Source organism: Syngnathus scovelli, chromosome 14, assembly GCF_024217435.2.
Source record: "Syngnathus scovelli strain Florida chromosome 14, RoL_Ssco_1.2, whole genome shotgun sequence".
Classification (NCBI taxonomy): Eukaryota; Metazoa; Chordata; class Actinopteri; order Syngnathiformes; family Syngnathidae; genus Syngnathus; species Syngnathus scovelli.
This window is the reverse complement of record NC_090860.1, coordinates 11,359,538-11,377,614: the sequence shown is the minus strand read 5'-3', so window position 1 is coordinate 11,377,614 and position 18,077 is coordinate 11,359,538. Positions and strand designations below refer to the sequence as shown.

The following is an 18,077-nucleotide window of genomic DNA, read 5'->3' as shown; positions in this document are numbered from 1 at the left end:
AGAGACTAACGTGAGCGCAAACACGCTGATGGCTCCCGTGTGTTCCGATTCGAGACTGACAAGCGCCTTGATGGCGCACAGGTCAACGCGTCCTCTGCGTCGGTTAGCACATGACACGGGGCTAATTAACTCCAGAGCCGAAAATAAAGGCTCTGCGAGGGGCAATAAACATTCTCCATTAAAAGACATTTAATTAGAATGCAGACTACGAGGCCTTCAAGGAGAATGGAACAAACACAAAGGCCAGGGTAATTGTCCAGGGAGCTCTGAAGAAAGCAAACATAATAAGACACAATCAGCCAAGCGCTCCGCCAGTGGTCACGCTATGGCACATTTCTCCACAGTATTTTTCCGAATTATGTTTCGCGCAACTATTACAAAGGTCACCAACACGTCGAGACCGCTGAAAGTGCACGCTGGCAATTAAACATTTTTGTAAGGTTGCTTTGGCAGATTTTTTTTTCCCAGTACAGATAATATAGAATAAAACGACGACAGGAGTGAATGAGCTAATATTGAAAAAAAAATTCTGGAATAATTATCCTCGGTCTATTTTTTTTTTATACATTTGAACAAAGGTGCGTAGACTTTTTTTGTATCCACTGTAAGGTGTTTGCACTGACACCCCCAACCTTGCTGTTATTTCTACCACCTCAGTAGACGAAGTCACAGTGAATAACAGCTTTGTTCCTCACAGTGTCTGCATCGCAAGGTGACGACCTCCCTCCTGGAATATAAACTGCATCGGTTTCTTCTTTTGTTTTTTTCCAGCGAATACATGGGGGGGGGGGGGATGAATCACTGGGAGAAAAAAATGGCTAAGACTTTCAGTGGCCGGTGTTAGTGATTCAATTTCTATGGCCGCAAATACTTTAAAGTATAATAAGCCTATGCTTCAAGTCCCCGTAGCCTTTCAAGGCTTGAAATGGCCCTGTCGTAACCTACAAATCACAGCTCGCCAAAAAGCTGCCCTCTCGACGGTGATGTGTCAGCGACTGCGCGGGAGGAAAACAACACAGGGGGCAGCAGACATGAGTCGCAAGCCACTGAGAAACTGTATATTTTGTTTCCCGGGATTTAGCCTGTAGTGTGAGAGCTTGGCTCTGGTTGCACATGCAGTAGATCCTTCTGGGAGATGGAGAATATTAAAGGGATTTGCAAGGGGGGGGGGGGGGGGGGGGGTGTAAAATATGATGGCCCTGAAGTGCAAAACACAACAACAAATAACACCAATATTCTAAACAATCCTGACGTGTTAGGAGTCACTGATTTTCGTAAGATTTGGCAGCTCTGCGTTATGCCGCATAAACAGCGGCCCATTTGTACTGAGATTCCGCCATGTGACCCCAATATGTAAATATTGCAATGGTGCGTCAACAACTCTGTACCCTTTCATGTTAATGCAACCTCGCCAAGGTTTTAGCACAGACATTTGCATTTTTCTTCAGCATGTGGCCCGTGGCTTCAAAAGGTACTATTTGAGCTATTTTTAAAATGCTATTAAACACACACAAAGCATGTTTTCAAATAAAGTTTTAGGGATAATTATGCACACATACAATAATTATATTTAACTTGATTTGCTTTACTGTTATTTACAGGAATAAGCATGATCTAATGATTTTTTTGTATTTCATTTCTCAATTGTTTCTTTTCCGACAAGTGGCTAAATGCAAGCTTCTGATTGGATGATTAATTGTCAGGAATAAATTGTTGGCAACGTGGCCGAAAATTAGATTAAAATTTATGCACAAATATGATTTTTTTTCCTCTTCAACACGTCACTGCACGCGTCTACTTTTACGTTAATCTAAACTAGTACTGTCGGAGGCGATTAATAACAGTTACTAAGTGGCCATGAGCCACGTCAAATGACGACGTCACTCACCACGGAGTTCTTCATGGCGGCCTTAACGGTAAACGCTTGAACGTGTGGCGTCGATTTACCCCTCAACATGTCCACAAATCGTCTCTTTTATCGTTTTTTTCCGCGTAAGAATTAGTCAACGTCGCCAATGAGGTTGCTATGCAACTTTTTGCAGACGCCACCGATGGTTGCTGCGCACTTGTGCGCATGCGTATTCAGCGGGCCTTGTTACCATAACAACTGTCTAACAGCGTTAGAAAAAAAAAAAAAAGTGCTGCACTTCATCAGCAGAAGTCCTCCGTGTTAATACGTCTATAATAGGTTGCACTTAATTATTCAACAGTGGCGTTTTGCCCCCCATAACACATTAATATAGAGAGCCCGTAAATTTATTATATATATTTTTGTGATCATTAGGATGATTTATTAGATCTCTGCTTAATCGTTTTAATCATGGTGGGGTCAACGTGGTGAAGCAGTTGTAGTGTGTTTGCATGCAAGCATTTACACAAGGCGGGTCAAATGATTTGTGGGATCACTCCACATGCTAAATGAATGTAATGGCTCATATTAAAAGTCAGCATTTTTTTTTTCGACAGCAAGAGAGTTTAACACTCAATTGAAGGTGACCCGGCATTATAAAATGATGCAATGCGTTTTAATTCTTTTTGATTTTGGGAATAGCAGCAAAGTGTTTGAGTGTGGGATCAAATGTGTATTATAGATTTGTATTTCTTTGTTTTGGGTAAAACAAAATAAACGAATTTAATCGAATTAAAATTGCAATGTAATGGAATATAAGTTTAATGGGAGAAAAAAAATCATATTAAATTGTCTGCGCTGTGATTGGTCACTCTGTATTTCAGGGGGTGCGGCTTAGCGAAACTTGGATTGTCTACTTAGAAAACAACAAGAGCACTGCATCATTCCAATTTAGGGACATGGCACTCTTAATTCTCCAATATTTATTATTTTTTGCCTCAGGAGAACTTCTTGTGAGCTGGTGCAAGTATTATTAATCGCCAGCACACAGGCAATTTCTCTAAAAGCCCCTATTTGTTTTTTATGGCTCCTTGGAGAGTGGTGGCTATAGCAGCAACGGGCGGGAGACTGTAAACAAGGCATGCGAGGAAGAAAAGTGATGTCCCTGTCAGCAATCCGGTCTCTCTCTCTGCTTTCCCTCTCGGAGGATTACTGAGAGGAAGAAGGGAGTTTTCAGAGAAGCAAACTGGAACGTCAGCAGCCTGACTTCAGCCGGACGGAGGAAATTATTGTTCAAACGCCAGCGCGCTATCTGCCTGCCGTCAGTGCAGGCGCACAGGAGGCCTCGCGGCACTGGCGAATGAAATTCAAAGTCGCTCGAGTTTTGCATGCCTCTCAAAAGATGTGTGCTCATGCCGGAATTTGTGTGCGAGCGCCGCGCTTACTCATGTCAGGTTCGGGTTTAAAAAAAATAAATAAAAACACAGCTTCAAGGACTCGCAAACTGTGCCAAAACCGATTTGTACCTTGTAAAAGTAACCTTAATTCCTTTTGGGATCATACATTAATATAACAACTTGAACTAGGATCAGGATTTGCCGTTTACATTGCTACTAAAAACGCAATCTGGATCACATCCAAATGTTTTGCTAATACATCCTGTCATGCAAATCAGTCCAGAATATAAAGGACATATAGACGACAAAAATAATTTTGTCCATGCTAGATAAAGCGTTGACATTTACACTGTCAACAGTGCAATCTGGATCAGATCAGGATTAACATCAAGTGGATTTTGCTGAATTAGCCTTGATGCCAAAACTTCTACTGAGCTAACTCCTCGGTCTATTAGGTGCAAGCGCGTTCAAGCTCGCCTGCCATCGCTCACCGTGCAGGGAAACGGCAATTATGATATCATTAGAGCAGCAGCGTGTATCTGCATCACAGGGGACCTGGAAGGAGCGGGAGAAGAATCTCGGCAGGAAAAAGGAGATTTTGCTGCAGTGTCGCTCGTGCCCCCAATTAACACGAGGAAACAAGGCAAGCAGCTTTTAGAGACGAGGGAACGTGGCCTGGGGATTTGTTGGCTTTAATAGTGAGCCACAAAAAATGTATATGACATACAGTATGTCCCAACGTTGATTCAGAATAAAAAAAAAACAGTTTTGATTTTCTTTAGTGTGTCATTAAAGTCACTTAAGCAACTACTACGACACCTAAATTGTGTTTTTGCTCATCCTAATATGTCCTGTCCTCGAGATGGTCAACATAGCTCCTCCCACAATGTAGAGTCCCCGCCTCCAAACCAGATGTTTGTCGTTTTTATTTTATTTCATTTTGTTTCAACTTTTGTTTGCTAGTTTTTGTCCACTATAATAAACTTTCTGCTCTTAACAAACACACTTCCCTGGAAATTTTTGATACGCTCCTTCCGACTGCTACCTTTTTGAATATTGAGATTCCTCTGATGTTTTCGAAGCTCTCTCCAGATCACATGGCTTTTGCTGTAAGATGCAACTCGGGCACGGTTACGGTTCAGCGCTTCAGTTGCATCGCTCCGTGTGTTAGATATGCTCGTCTCTCTCTCTCCCAGGCATGCTTTTGTGATGCTTGAAAAAGCTTTCGGTTTTTATTTATTGATGGACCTTATGAAAAGAACATGCTCTATGCCTGCCAACCTGCTGGCAATATCCTGTAAAGTGGTTTCATAGTAAGCATATTTGCATTTTCTTTGGCGAGTGTTGTTTGCGGCGCCACTTACAATCGTCTTTGCATCATGGCAGGGGTTTACGAATTTTAATGATGAAGCTTCTGGAAAATAGTTTATGTTGAACTTTTTCTGTGGGAAATGTTGGGTTGAAACACTCACTCTCACAGTGTTAGGGTTAGGTTAGCTTAGCAATTAGCATGGGGTTTTTTGTTCGCCATTCCTTCATTTAAATGTTATTTGTCGGACGTGTAGCTAATTTGCCGCCACAAAGGGAATGATTACTGTCTTTGGAGCGAGTCCACAATGTAGCTAGTAATAGTTGCTGAAGCTCATTGCTAGCTAGCTAGCTGGTGCTATATAAGTAACATCAAACTTGCCTCAACCTAAGTGATCCGGTACAAAAAGCTAATTTTGTCTCGCAAACTGAGAACGTACACTGAAGAATTAGCTAAAAATATATACACTCGCTATATCACGCTAAAAAAAATACATAAAAATGTAGCGCATACCAAAATGATGTGAACAACACTGCTAGGTGGAAATACTGATTTTATCATTTTGACTTCTTTGGTCCCTTCCCAGGTGTCATCATCGTCCCACCTGTAAAAGCAGCAACGCTCGGCTGACCTCACAAGTCTCTAGCTCGCATTGGCACAAAACATCCTCAGCGACTCGGCTTCTTTTCCCGCAGCGTCCTGCTCATTCCCTCCACTCTGTCCTTTGAGTGCTCCTCTGGGTAAGATCAGTGTCACTCCAGCAAGCCGAAGAGGCGTCACCGCGTCGGCTTGGTGCAGTGCTACCGAGACCTCTCCTCGCCCGTGTCGATGCGCCCGGGGTGCAATCAGGGACATTAGCGAGAGCCACACCGGATCGTCATTAATCACGTGAATTTACTGCAGAGAATGGATCCTTCTGGAACATTGGAAATGATAAGGGCAATCCTTTTAAATATTACGCGTTTCTCAGTCTGAGCATATTAAATCGAAAAGCCAGTGCATGGAACGCTTAAGTAAACACACACTGTTAGTGTAGTCTTCTAGCTGGGGGACTACTTACTGTGGCCATGCATCAGTTGTGGGAAAACGTTATTTACATTTAGCCTAATGCAGTGCAGATGTTCTCCATCTGTACTAATACCTTTTTGCCCACGCTTGTCGATTTTTATTACCAGTGTGGCATTTCCGAAAGCTATTTTTGCGGATCATGTATATACACAGAAGAAACTAAATTGTTAATCTTTTACAGTGTTTGATATTCTTGGACCCATCGGGTTATTTTCCGTACTATGTGTTCTCCTGAGCTGTAGTTTTATGGTCTTTGAATTTAAGTTTTAGACTCGGGGTTCCAAATGGAGTTATGCTTACGTTTTTAATCAAGGATTTAAATGGAAAGCTTTTTGCTGATTATGCACCATCAAAAGCCAGTCATACAAACTGCAAATGACATAAACAGTCTAAAAACGAATCTTTGCCAAATACGGACCGATCCGAATGCACGGATGGCTTTAAATGACTGGGCAGTTGGCAGGAATCCCCGATATGGGCCTGGCTCACAAAGCCACAGCATATTGATCTTCATGCATTATAGAAGCAGCTCTGAGGCCAGATGATATTGGGTAGGCATATTTGCTACACTCAGCGAATGTGCGTAACGTGCCCACTGGAGCATTGCAGCACATAATCAGTCCCAGCGATGAACATATGGATGATAACGTCGATAATGGCGGCGCAGCACTCAGGTTGCTCATTGTTTACACAATAATATTCGTTCCTGCTAATGCATTTTTATATCCTCCCATAGTTTATTGGCACTCATGAAGCTGCTCTAAAATTAGGTCAAATTAGCCACTATGCTTTTAGCTACATGCGATTTATATCAGCAGCATCTGTGTGACAAATTTCAAGTTTTAATGACTATAACAAAAAGTGAAATGATGTAAAATTATTCAGAGTTTGACAGGCTGACAAGAAATATTCTGCTGTTAGGCTTTAGCCGGGCGCTTTAAATGCTATTTGTGTTAGCAACATCTGACTAAGGTAATTTCTATGCTAATCTTTCTCCATTATGCTTTTTAGCAACTTGCTATTTACTTTTGTGACAGATTTTTACCAGAACCATTATATAACAAAACGGCAATAACGATAAATTACTCATTTGAAAACACAAAGTTTTGTTAGTAAGCTTTGCCGCTCATTTCTATTCGTTATTAGCTGTATTACTTTCAGTTCAATGCTATTTATATCAGGATCGTTAGTGGATCCTGCACAATTGATAACAGTTCAATTTTTTTTTCACTTTGAATCAAACATCCTATCACCGTGGTAACACCTCAACTCTTTAGAGAAACGCTCTGGTGTCACTCATGGTTCAATGTCACATGACCCAGAACGTGTGAACAGTGATACAAGTGAAGTTAGCGGACCGTGCTAAAGTTGACGATCACCTCGGTGAACATGGTGTCATTCCAGGTCGGGAAGAAGGGAGAGGGAAGGGAAGGTTAGCCATCCATCAACCACCCAAAATGCTATCCATCTGCTTTGAGTTTCTTTTGTAGCACTAACTAATCACTGACTATGTATGAATGGCAAAAATGGACCATTTCTGGAGAAAAAAAAAAATCAGTGTAAACAAACATACGAGAGAACGGCATGATCAAATCAACCGATCTTCCCCCTTTCGGAATGATTCAAAGGCGTCTCGAAAAACAAACTTTCGCCGTAATTAGACGAAGGCGGTTTACATTGCGACTGGCAAGTCGAGACGTCTAAACACCCCGCAGTTTTGCTTTAGAAGATTCCGAGTGAATTCAAACAGAGCCATGAGCAGCTCCGCGGGTATGTTTTCCGACAAAACATCGCCCGTAACGATGCAGCCTGCTGGTTGAAGAGGTATCCCAGGAGACTTGAAAGCTATTTTCTGCAAATTCAGCGTTTTAGCATTTGAAAGGGACAAGACCAGTCAAAGAGACTCTGCTTTTTTTTTTTTAAACGTAACGTTATTGCCACAGATAAAATGGATTCACACATCTGTGGATTGGCCTTAAAAAACAAAAACAGGCAACACCTCCAAAACGCAGACTGACCAATCACAATGCAGCAATTTTAAGAAACCATCGTGCCTGAGAGATAATAACCAATCAGAAACACGAGGATCAAGGTGTTTGCTAAATCTATGGCGGAATATTCACCAGAAGAAAAAAAATGTCTAGCCAGAGTGTTTAGGACTCTTCAAACCATTTTTTCCCCCCGTTCATCTGCATACTCCTCTCAATTAGCAGCGAGCAAAACCATCAGCTGTTTTACCCTGAAGGGGGTGGGCCTAGACCAGGGACCCTGCTCCAGAAAAAAAAAACAATAACAGACTGTGGCCAATATGTCATCCTCAAAGGCCATGATGGTTTTAATGAGAAGCAAAGGGATGAGGAAAAGCAAGACGACTTTATCTACCTTGGAGAGTTATATCGTAATGGAGGTCAGCGTGGACCAGCCAGCTATGCGTGTGTTGATGCCAGATGAAAAGTGAAAGTGGGAGTACACCTCCAAGGCCTGGCTTGTTTCTTTCCCTTTCCAACATACTCACATGGAAGTATGAGTGGCAGCAGAGGTGACTCGACTGTCTGCGTGACTGACTGTCTTACACGTGTCTTTCTTTTCCCATGTGGGTGTCGTCTGTCATTCGTAGGTGGTGTTTCGCCAGAGAATAAACAAGATAATATTTCAGCTCGGTGAAAACAAGCAGGGACAAAGAAATAGAGTCCTCTTTGTTTCGTCTTTGATGAGGACGAGGGCAATATACTTGGACGTATTTTTGTTTTTCCCCGCTGTACGGATTGATTGACTGACCACAAAATTTTCGCATAAACACTTGCATTGATAATATTAAATTCAATTAAAAAAAATAATCAAATTGAATTTTTCCATTTTTATTCACACCTCTTGTACAGTGGAGAAATGCACATATATATTATATTTTATTTATTTATTATATTGTCTAGTTACGTGAAAATCTTTTACGATTGAGTTTAGATTGAGCGGAAACAATAACCCCCCTCACTGGCACGCTAACAGCAATTGCTATTAAAAGAAATGCTTGATTTTTTTTTATTTTATCGTCAAGACATTGTGTGCGTCGAAATAAGCTTCTTTTCGGTGAACGGAAGAAAAAAGAACGGACGGGCGCCAAGTGCGGCAGCGTCGGGTCTGGCTGAGCGAGCAAGCTAATTAACTTGAAAAAGCATAAACATGTAAATTGCAGTGTGCTACTGTGAGGATCTAATTAAAGCCACCGGAATGTTAAGGACCACATTTCAGATGAGAAACAATATAGTATCGGGCTTCATGTGCACGATAATTTTGATGCCGGTACTGAAAGAAACGCAAAAGGTTGAAAATTTCCAAGGGCATCCATTTCTACTTCTGCGATATGTTGATTTTCTAAAAATAGTATCGCCACTCCCGCTGTGATTTAAGATGCATTAAGCCGCTTTTGATCACCACTCCATCTTATCCCATCATTGAAAATGCATATCAAACCCCAAAACACCGCAGCTTTCGTTAACTGATTCTGTTTTTCACTTTTGAATACTTAAGCTGTCGTGAGGCGGACGCAGGCTGACGGCGTAGCTTTTAGCGGCGCGGTAAACCCGAATGCTAACAAATAAATGGGCCGGATGATCGAATGTGTCTACAGACATTTCCAAGGGTTTTGTTCTCCTCCCCAAAACCAGAAACCCGACCCCCCAAAAAGTCTCAAGACGTTCTGCCTGAAATGTCAGCCATGTTAAATCATACGTTGATGAAAAATCTCTGTTTAGGTTCAGGTTGGAGTTAGTAGAAAAATTCTGCTGATAAGCCAGAAACCTGTGATGGACACAACACATTTTACAAGCAGCAGTAAATACTTCCTACTTAATACCGTTTCATCCTTGACTTCACTCATCCCTCCCAGCATCTTGCACTTTGTTAGCCCACTAAAAGTTTTATATGGGCACCAGAGACAGGCGCAGTGTCCCTTTTTTGCAGGCGCAGGAGTGACGAGCCACAGTAAACAAGTCTGAGAAAGGCGATAAATAGAGCCAAGTGGGACGGCGGCATCAAGTCATGCTTGAGTGAGAGCTGGCGGGATGCCGGAGACGGTTATCCTTGTTGTTCTTTAGCTTTTCATTCAAGTCATGATTGAGGAATTCTGCAACAAAATGATTTTTTTGCCATTTTTCTTTCTTTCTTTTAGCCAAGTATTGTCATCTTGTCTTTCTACATGTGTTGCTGCACTATTTGTTTTAGAATATCTGGAGTTCGTGGTTACATTTACCGCATAATAAATTTTGTTTCCGACATTTCGCATTGAGTGTTAGCATTAAGCTAGCTTAGCATGAATCAACATGGTTAATTATCTTTGTTTGATATATACATATATGTAAATAAAAAATACTTTCTTATGATTTAAGAAGAAAACATAATTCGCACTATACATTTCTGGGACTAAAATATGTTGGTTTAGTAGCTGTTTTTTTTTTTCCCTCTACTTATGTGTCTGTTTAATCTACACCTTGAATCTCACCGTCATTCATCGACATGAGAAGTGAGGTTGTTATCATTATTGATATTTCCCGGACGCTAACATTCACACATGCTGCCAGGAGGTCATATTGATGTAACGACAGTTTCCCTAAGCATATTTATATTCATTGCTGTATGAGGGGGGGGTTACTGTGTTTTATCGATTGAGCGAGGGCCAGCGGCCGTATACATAATAGGACAATCAAAATAACTAAAAAAATCACTTCAGGCTTTGTTTACTTTGCTTTTTTTTCCCCCTCAGATGAGTGAAGAATTTCTATGATTTCTTCTTCTGCTGCAAGTTGCGCCGGGGGCCAATCAGCCAGCTTTACATATTCATTGCCCGAGCACAAAATAATTTATTACAACAAACAAGCTATTAATAAAAAATCAATAAGAGTCTCCCAGACGTGCTGTGTGCAAAAGCGCTAATGAATTTTTAAAAAGCTCTTAGGTGGAACAAAGTGGAGAAAAAAATGGAAAAGAAGGTGCTTGATGGATCAAAAAATGAGTTTTTGCCTAGATCTCATAGTCACAATGAATTATTTTGTGTATGCGTGTGTGTGTGTGTGCGGCAGAGAGAAAAATGAAAGGAGGGGGAAAAAAAGCTATTAGCATGCTCGTTTATTGCCCCTCACATTGCATTTATGGCTGTGTTGATATGTGTTAAACATGTGCTGAGGCATTTCATATCTCCGGGGCTCATTTGCTTTTATTTGACCTTCGAGTGCCTTTTTGGCTGCTCCGTGTTAGCAATTGGACAAAATTCATTTATCATATTTATAAAATGTGTTAATGTTTCACACTCTTACCCAGTATAAGGAAAAAAGGATGTCAGCATAAAGTGGATTGCCGAGGCGAGAACCCTTCTCTAGTCCACATCAATGATTTAAAAAAAATGATTCAATGATAAATAAATGTTTATTGCTATACATGATGAGCATCTGTGACTTGAATTTTTATGGGCTGTTTATGTTGCAGTTATATAACGTACAAAGTATTCAGTGTGTAGAATTAAAAGAAAAGCTAGTTTCACTTAGCCACATTCAATTTAGTAGGCATGTCTATCTTGAGTAGACCCACAAAATAAAATCTTTCAAAACCCAAAGAGATAAAAAAAAAGTGTTTCAAAAAGTCATTTCAGGGACTCCATTTGGCCTGCATCACTGATTTGGATCTTTTCTTTGTGTTTGACAAGAAAAGCCCAAAGTGAAGGTGCCAACTGCTGCCACTGTATAAAGTACTTCATGATTAGTAAAGAGGAAATTGGTGAGTCATAGTTGCCCCGCCTCTCTTCCTTTTCATTTTTAATCATCTCTGCCGAGACCTCCATTCAAACAAAACACCAAAAAATGCTCGCCTGGAACCCGATATTAGATGTTCATCAACATCAACGTTGACCTTGACCTTCCTTTTTCTCTCAAACCCTCGAGGGAGTTTCCAAACTAGAAACGCGTGATGCCGAACATACACGAGGAGCACGCAAACAAACAAAAGAAGAGGCAGACAGATGGCAAGAGTTGCATTCTTTTAGGATTGATAGACTCCGTATCACCGGTTAATGATCTCCCCGGGGTGCGAGCGGGAAACGATCAAACTGGTCGGCGTGACGGTGACGCACACCTCTGTGACACGACACCGCCAAATCATCTCACCGTTTCCTCTCCCACGTCTTTGAACCTCCTTTTTACATCTTCCTTCGGGGAATACGTCGATTCACCCGTTTGTACCGCGTCGCCCACACACGTCGGGGTACTCTTGTTTGCCAACCCGATATCATTTCTGGCTTTGTCCTCGTTTCTCACCGATGGGATCCGGCGACATCCATTCTCATTACTTGTGCAGAAATGACAGGGGAAGGTGCTTAAAAGCGTGAGAAATTATAGGAGATTTTTTCTGATGGCTTTTGCAGGCATAATAGGAAGCTCATTTGTTCGAAGCCATCGTGGGTGCGCTTCGCAAACAAAACGAGAAATTGGTTCAGTGGGTTATGCTGAGGCTTGAATGGATTGTTTTAGCCTTCTCCCCGAGCAACGTGATTTTAAATGTGGGATGAAACACTGGCGGTAATTTATTCCAACAGATATGTTGATTCGAAAATAGACGTGATGAAAATCAAGGCTGATTTCATTTTTATTCATTTTGCAGATTGTGATTTAAGTTGTAATATCAGCCATCACCACTAGATGGTGTCGGAATTGCACTTACTGACATTTATTGCAAAGTAGGTCTAATAATTTTTTTGCGGATTTGGAATAATATAATATAAAACATAAGGTTTCAATTGCATCAGGTGCAGAAAAGTCAGCTATGTGAATCGCTACACTCCAAAGGTTCCTGCTTTTTGTAGTGAAAGAGAAGATTCGCCTGGAAAGAAATGAGCTGCTTTTGTCTATATCGCACCGATTTTCAATTTATCCCCAAGACGTCTAGACTCCCGGCCTCACCCTCTCCTCACCTCGCCGCGGCTCTCAATCAAATGTACACAGTCGGGTCTTTGTTTTGATTGCCACACGGCCTTCCTATTGTCGGCCGGCGATATGAAGCCATATTGGCGTGATGGGTGCAGGTGAGCCACAGCTGGCGGATAGAGAGAAGTTTGGGGGGGGGGCGGTCTTGGAATAGCAAGCAGCAATCTCCTCTGACAGAATTGCACTGCAGATAAAAAGCAGCTTTTAAAAAGATTGCCGCTTATGGTGATTTTTTTTTTTTTTTTTATATTATATTATACTACTTTTTTTATTGCAGGCATACTTTTGTCTATTCCCATAGAAGCTTTTATTTGAAGTATTATTCCCAATATTTTTATATTTCATACATAGTATATATATATATATATATATATATATATATATATATATATACATATTTTCTCTGACAAAGGGAACAGTCGGCAACCTGCCTCAACCTATTTGTTCAGTGGCTGTCACATCCTGCTGTGCCGGTCCATGTCCAGGACAGAAGATTCCATTTAAAACACCGTCAGACCCCCTCAAATAACACAAGATTTTTTTTTTTTTAAATGAGCCCACCCACCTACCAATCTTTATAGCTCTCATACTTTCACACTCCATTTTGCTCGCAGGCTCCACTCTCCCTATGCTGTCTAATGTCGCCCGCTTACACCCACTGGGCGACGTAATGGCAGCCATCGCTCACTTCTGGAGAGGAAAACTTTGCGCTTCCCTTGTGTTGACAACCGCCACAAGCTTCCTGCTGTCTTGTCACTCAGTTCCTTTTACCCTTTACTCTCCTAACAACACTATAGGGAAATAAGTGCTCCTTATATTATTTGCAATGCCTTGTCAGCGGGTTTGCAAGGACAGCACATTTGCCTGATCATAAGGGGGAGCTAAGGTCGTATTAAAGAAGGGAAAAAAAATTTCGGCTGAAATGTCAAGATGAACCTGAAGAGCAATGTTTAAATATCATTTCTAATTGAACAAGATTTATTCATTGAGACCGAATCTTGTGAATTTTGCCAATCAGCTCCTTGTTAAGAGAAGTTGAAACATTGCGGGATAATTGTATTCACAAGTTTCGAGAAGGTCAAATTAAGTTCATGAAAGCGGCATTAAGTTAGTAGACAACTTGCTAGATGAAATTATATAGTTTGAAGATTTTTAATTACCGCAGCTAATGTCTGTGGCATCTCCTGACAAAGAGTAAATTAGTGGGAGAACAACAGAAACGCTTGACACGATCACAAAGAACAACCGCAGCAGCGGCGGCAGGCGGCGGAGACGGACGGCCCCGAGCAAGAAGCATAGTTAAGAAGTATAATTCTGCAATATGTCTGCTTCTCTCAATTATAATTTCGTCTATTGCTGGGGGAATGAAGCGCAGATGCTTATTTGTGTAATCGCTTTAACTCGGGTTAGAGCCCCAGAGGTGAGCGTTAGGAGAAAAAAAAAAACACCAGACGTTCATTATCTCTTTTTAGAAAAGAGAACCAAGATTTCATTACTTAATTACTTGAGTGTTATATTTGGCATACTAAAAACTGTGTCTCGCTTTCCAAAATCAAACATGACAAATTAACGAGCGCAACTGTCAAATGCTTGTATTATCCGTGAAATAAAGTTGTTAGCCAAGTAATCAAAATGCTAATGATAGCGAGGGCTAGTTAGTATCTGCTAGCACACTAATAAATAAAGTTGCTGGATATTGTTGTTAGCTAATTAATTAAAATGCTAATATAGCGAGGGCTAGTTACTATCTGCAAGAAGGTCAAGTAGGTACTTGTAAGTCTCTTACTTTTAGGACTTTTTTATTAACTTGGTCACTGAATAAATTAAACTCCTAAAGTCAAAGTACCACAGACCAGTTAAAGGTTTTATGATGATGAGTTTGAACTTTTCCATTATTTCTAACCGGTGAAATACGTTTGACCTTCCACTGGATTTGAGTTCATATTTCAACAACAAAAACAGCCCTCACTAAAATGTAAAATTTAAAGACATAATAAGTCGAGTGACGCTCACGGCTTCCGATCACGCGTAACTTGTGTTCCTTCGACGAGATGACACTGAAACATCGAGAAGCATCCCCCCCCCCCCCCCCCCCGACTACATCTGCCCTTTAAATCTCCGTCTCCATGGTAACCGGAGTAGTAACTCTGGCACCTGTTAAGTTCAGCGGCACAGGCTCGACGGTTCACCTGCAATCACTGCTGTTTTAAAGCTCTCCCGCCGTTTTCATATCCACAGGGTCTCGGCGGGCGGCGCCTTTTAATCGGACTAAAACCTATTGTGCTCGCAACGCAATCAAGCTGCAAATTAGCGTTAATTTTAACACCGGGATAGTGCTAGCTGCTTTTTTATTTCCATTCAACGATTATTCCTTGTGTGATTTATTCGTTTTGGTTTGTCAGAGACTTTTGTCACATGACAGCACGCAAAGTTGACACGAAGGGAAAGTTTTCATTCAGTATTTATCTTTCGTGAGCTGAGTATTTTGCCGAGCACAACTAATGGTGCCTATTTGGGGGGGGGGGGGGGGGGGGGGAGTCCCGGAGATAGTAACTGGTGTGGTGACCATAGTAACACAGCGGTGGCCAGCTGAGGGGTCACAACAACAGGGACAAAGGGCGCTTTTTTTCCCCTCACTTGTGACAAAACAGATGTGACAAGATGGCTTCAATGTTACCTCCTTCCGCTCTTTCACACAGCATACACACTGGCTTGTTTTTTTTTTTGGCTTTGACTGAATTTTCTCTTTTTGTCTTCGCAATCCCATCTGGGTTTAAATGCAAAATGTGAATTTAAAGGGGACATACGACGGCAAACGGTGAACTACTTGTCGTGTAGAATTCTGTACGAGTGAGACCCACCCGATGTTAATCGCCCCATGTCCTCTCAGACACCTGCGCCGCTCACTAAAATGCATTTATGGAGCCTTCCTGTCACATATACTAGATCTATATTTCATAGGCATTTCAAGGCACTTTCAGATCCGCCCAAGGAGAGTTGTTCACCAGGAGGCATGCCACACTCTGACTTTTTGCCGTTCTCGGATGAGTCTCGCAGTCCCTCGAGCGTTAAAGTGCACTTTTATTTCGAGAAGGATGAAGAAAAAAAAAAAAAAGTCAGCAGTTTTATAGACACGGGAGATAGAATTCACAACATTGCATAATAAAATGCCTTGAAATATGATTCAAATAAAATCGGTAACAAATATTCGGAGATTTTTCATTGTTTTGCAGTTAATGAACACTTCTCTAAAAAGGTTCCAGCTTGAATATTATCAAATCGCAATGGCCCGGTTGTTCAAATTACTCACTTCAGAATGAAAATAGATTATATAACTATTATACTGAAGTCAAAGTATGCCAAGGAGAAGAAAAACAAATACACAAAGGCGCCTTGCAAAATCCTTCTTCTCTCTTTAACGCAACGCTAGTAAATGTGTTAATTCTACCTGCACATCTGCTCAACCTCGCCGAAACCTCAGCGGGGATGGTGCAACGCTGGGAGGTGTTAATAATATTTAATGTTAAACACCATCTGCCGGCCGCGCTCGCCGCGAATACCAATACGGGTGGCAAACGTTGCAATTAACTCAGCCAAGATGTCGGGAACGCCGGAGAAAGAGGCGTTGGAGCACTGAAGTGATGTGAGCGGAGATGACTTTTCTATTCTCTGGGGAGAAGAAAGTCCTTCTGCCCTCCCCTCCTCCTTTATTCCATATCCCTCCATCTGCCCTGATGTGATAGCATCGCTGATATCACTTTTGCACTTCCCGCTGTGAAAAGTATCAGCGTTCTCGACGTGCGTCTCTCTCAATCTGAATCCGTCAGGTGTATATTTATTATTTTCCATCCTAACTCAATGAAAGCAAACGGAATCTAACTTGGAAATTGCTGCAGGGAAGCTCTGTTTGGAAAACTGCATAATGGAATAAAGAGCATAAATATAACAGGTGATTATTGAGGCTGCATTTGCATTTTAATTCATAGGTGGAAAGTAAATTTTTTTTTTAGATCCCAGGTTTCACAAAAACATTATTATGTTTCACTGAAAAGCAACATGTGGAGTCTCTTAAGGCTTTTTTTCCGGATCCACCGTCATTTACTCTGCGCACTTCGGTTCGGCATCAAAACATGTTTGACGTTGGCTTTCAGATGACTCCCACGTATACGCAGCTGGGGAGCACTTATAGTAAAGTAAGGGATAACAAGTTATGATTTTGTGCACTTTCATACAATAGGACTGATTGCAGCACATTCCAAAACCACACTTGGCCTTTTGAATCATTTGTCACTCTCACTGTTACATTTCTTTTTAATGTCACACTCTCAAAGTCGACAAATCATTTATAGGCTTGAGAGGCGCCCGTCACTCACAAATGTGTTTTTGCCTTTCCGCCGTGGATCGCTGGAGTGCATGTGCACGCTTTGACACAAGAGGGCTGTTCGCCCACTGCTCATTGACAAAGCTGTCATCATCTCCACGAAAACACGATTTCAAGAGGAATTGTTCTAAGGCCGCTAATCTACAGCAATAACGTACATCCCCCTATGAAAACATAAATGCTCGGGTTTTGGACAAAGTCCCTGTGCTAGCAAAACGATCTTGTTCTACACATTGATGGCTTTATTGATTCGAGAAATGGGTATTTCTGTCTGGACGTCATTGACAACAACGTCACTCTGACCCTGCTGACTTTGACCTTTAGTCGACAAGATTGCATTGATGGAACGTCAAGGCCTTAAAGATTTTGGTTATTAGGCAAAGTTGTCAAGAGGGGCGGTTCACTCTGACACATTCAAATTTCACCCAAAAACTGACTACGTTTTTTTTTTTGTTAGCTTTATAAACCACAAATGATCATCACCAGAGTAAACTAGCTGAAGGTGAGAAAGCAAGTGTAGCTGAGATGAGCAGCATGATCGTCGCCTGAAGGTCAAGGCGCAAGCTGGACAGGCGTGGGGGCTGACCTGATGTTCAAGCCCTATAAGTTAATTATCCCCTTTCACAAAGCAGATGTTTATAATTAAATTTACATGCGACGGTGGAGCGCCGGATGAAACAGAACGGATCTGTCAGGAGGCGTTCAGCAGCCGTCATATACGCAAGAACATCGAAATCTCATTAAAAGGGACAATAAGGAAGATGGGATGGGAATCCAGATGACGTTTCCTCAACACCTTTCCAATCTGTTTGTTGCTAACGTGTCTCAATCGCATTACAGACAGGTTTTGTGTCACCGTGGGGTTGGGCCTGCTCCCTCTGGAGAAGATGAAAAGGATGGATCGGACGCAGCACCCTGAACTTGAACTTGGCGGGTTAAAAACAACAACACGTTCTCCTTCGAGATTCTCTGGATGGCTAATTAATGCCGGGAGCTATTTCAAACACGCATCTATTAAAAAAAAAAAAAAAAAAGCAAGTGGGCGACGTTTGCAGTTCACGCACTCTGAAAACGGGTTGCAAATGTCAGCTCTGCTTTTTCCTGTCAG

The 18,077-nt window shown here is 41.6% G+C and overlaps 1 protein-coding gene across 3 annotated transcripts in view; it reads right to left on the bottom strand.

The window, feature by feature from the left end:
- pacrg (PARK2 co-regulated) overlaps positions 1 to 18,077 on the bottom strand; it is a 109,574-nt gene that overhangs the window by 66,838 nt on the left and 24,659 nt on the right. Inside the window, exon 1 of one of the 3 annotated variants that reach the window (XM_049739586.2) lies at positions 1,889 to 2,089. The exons of the other annotated variants lie outside the window; for them this stretch is intronic. Within the exon in view, the coding sequence (XP_049595543.1) occupies positions 1,889 to 1,957 (69 nt within the window). The 5' untranslated portion in view covers positions 1,958 to 2,089. Of the gene's footprint in view, positions 1 to 1,888; positions 2,090 to 18,077 lie in introns of those variants that run through there. 3 annotated transcript variants of the gene reach the window in all.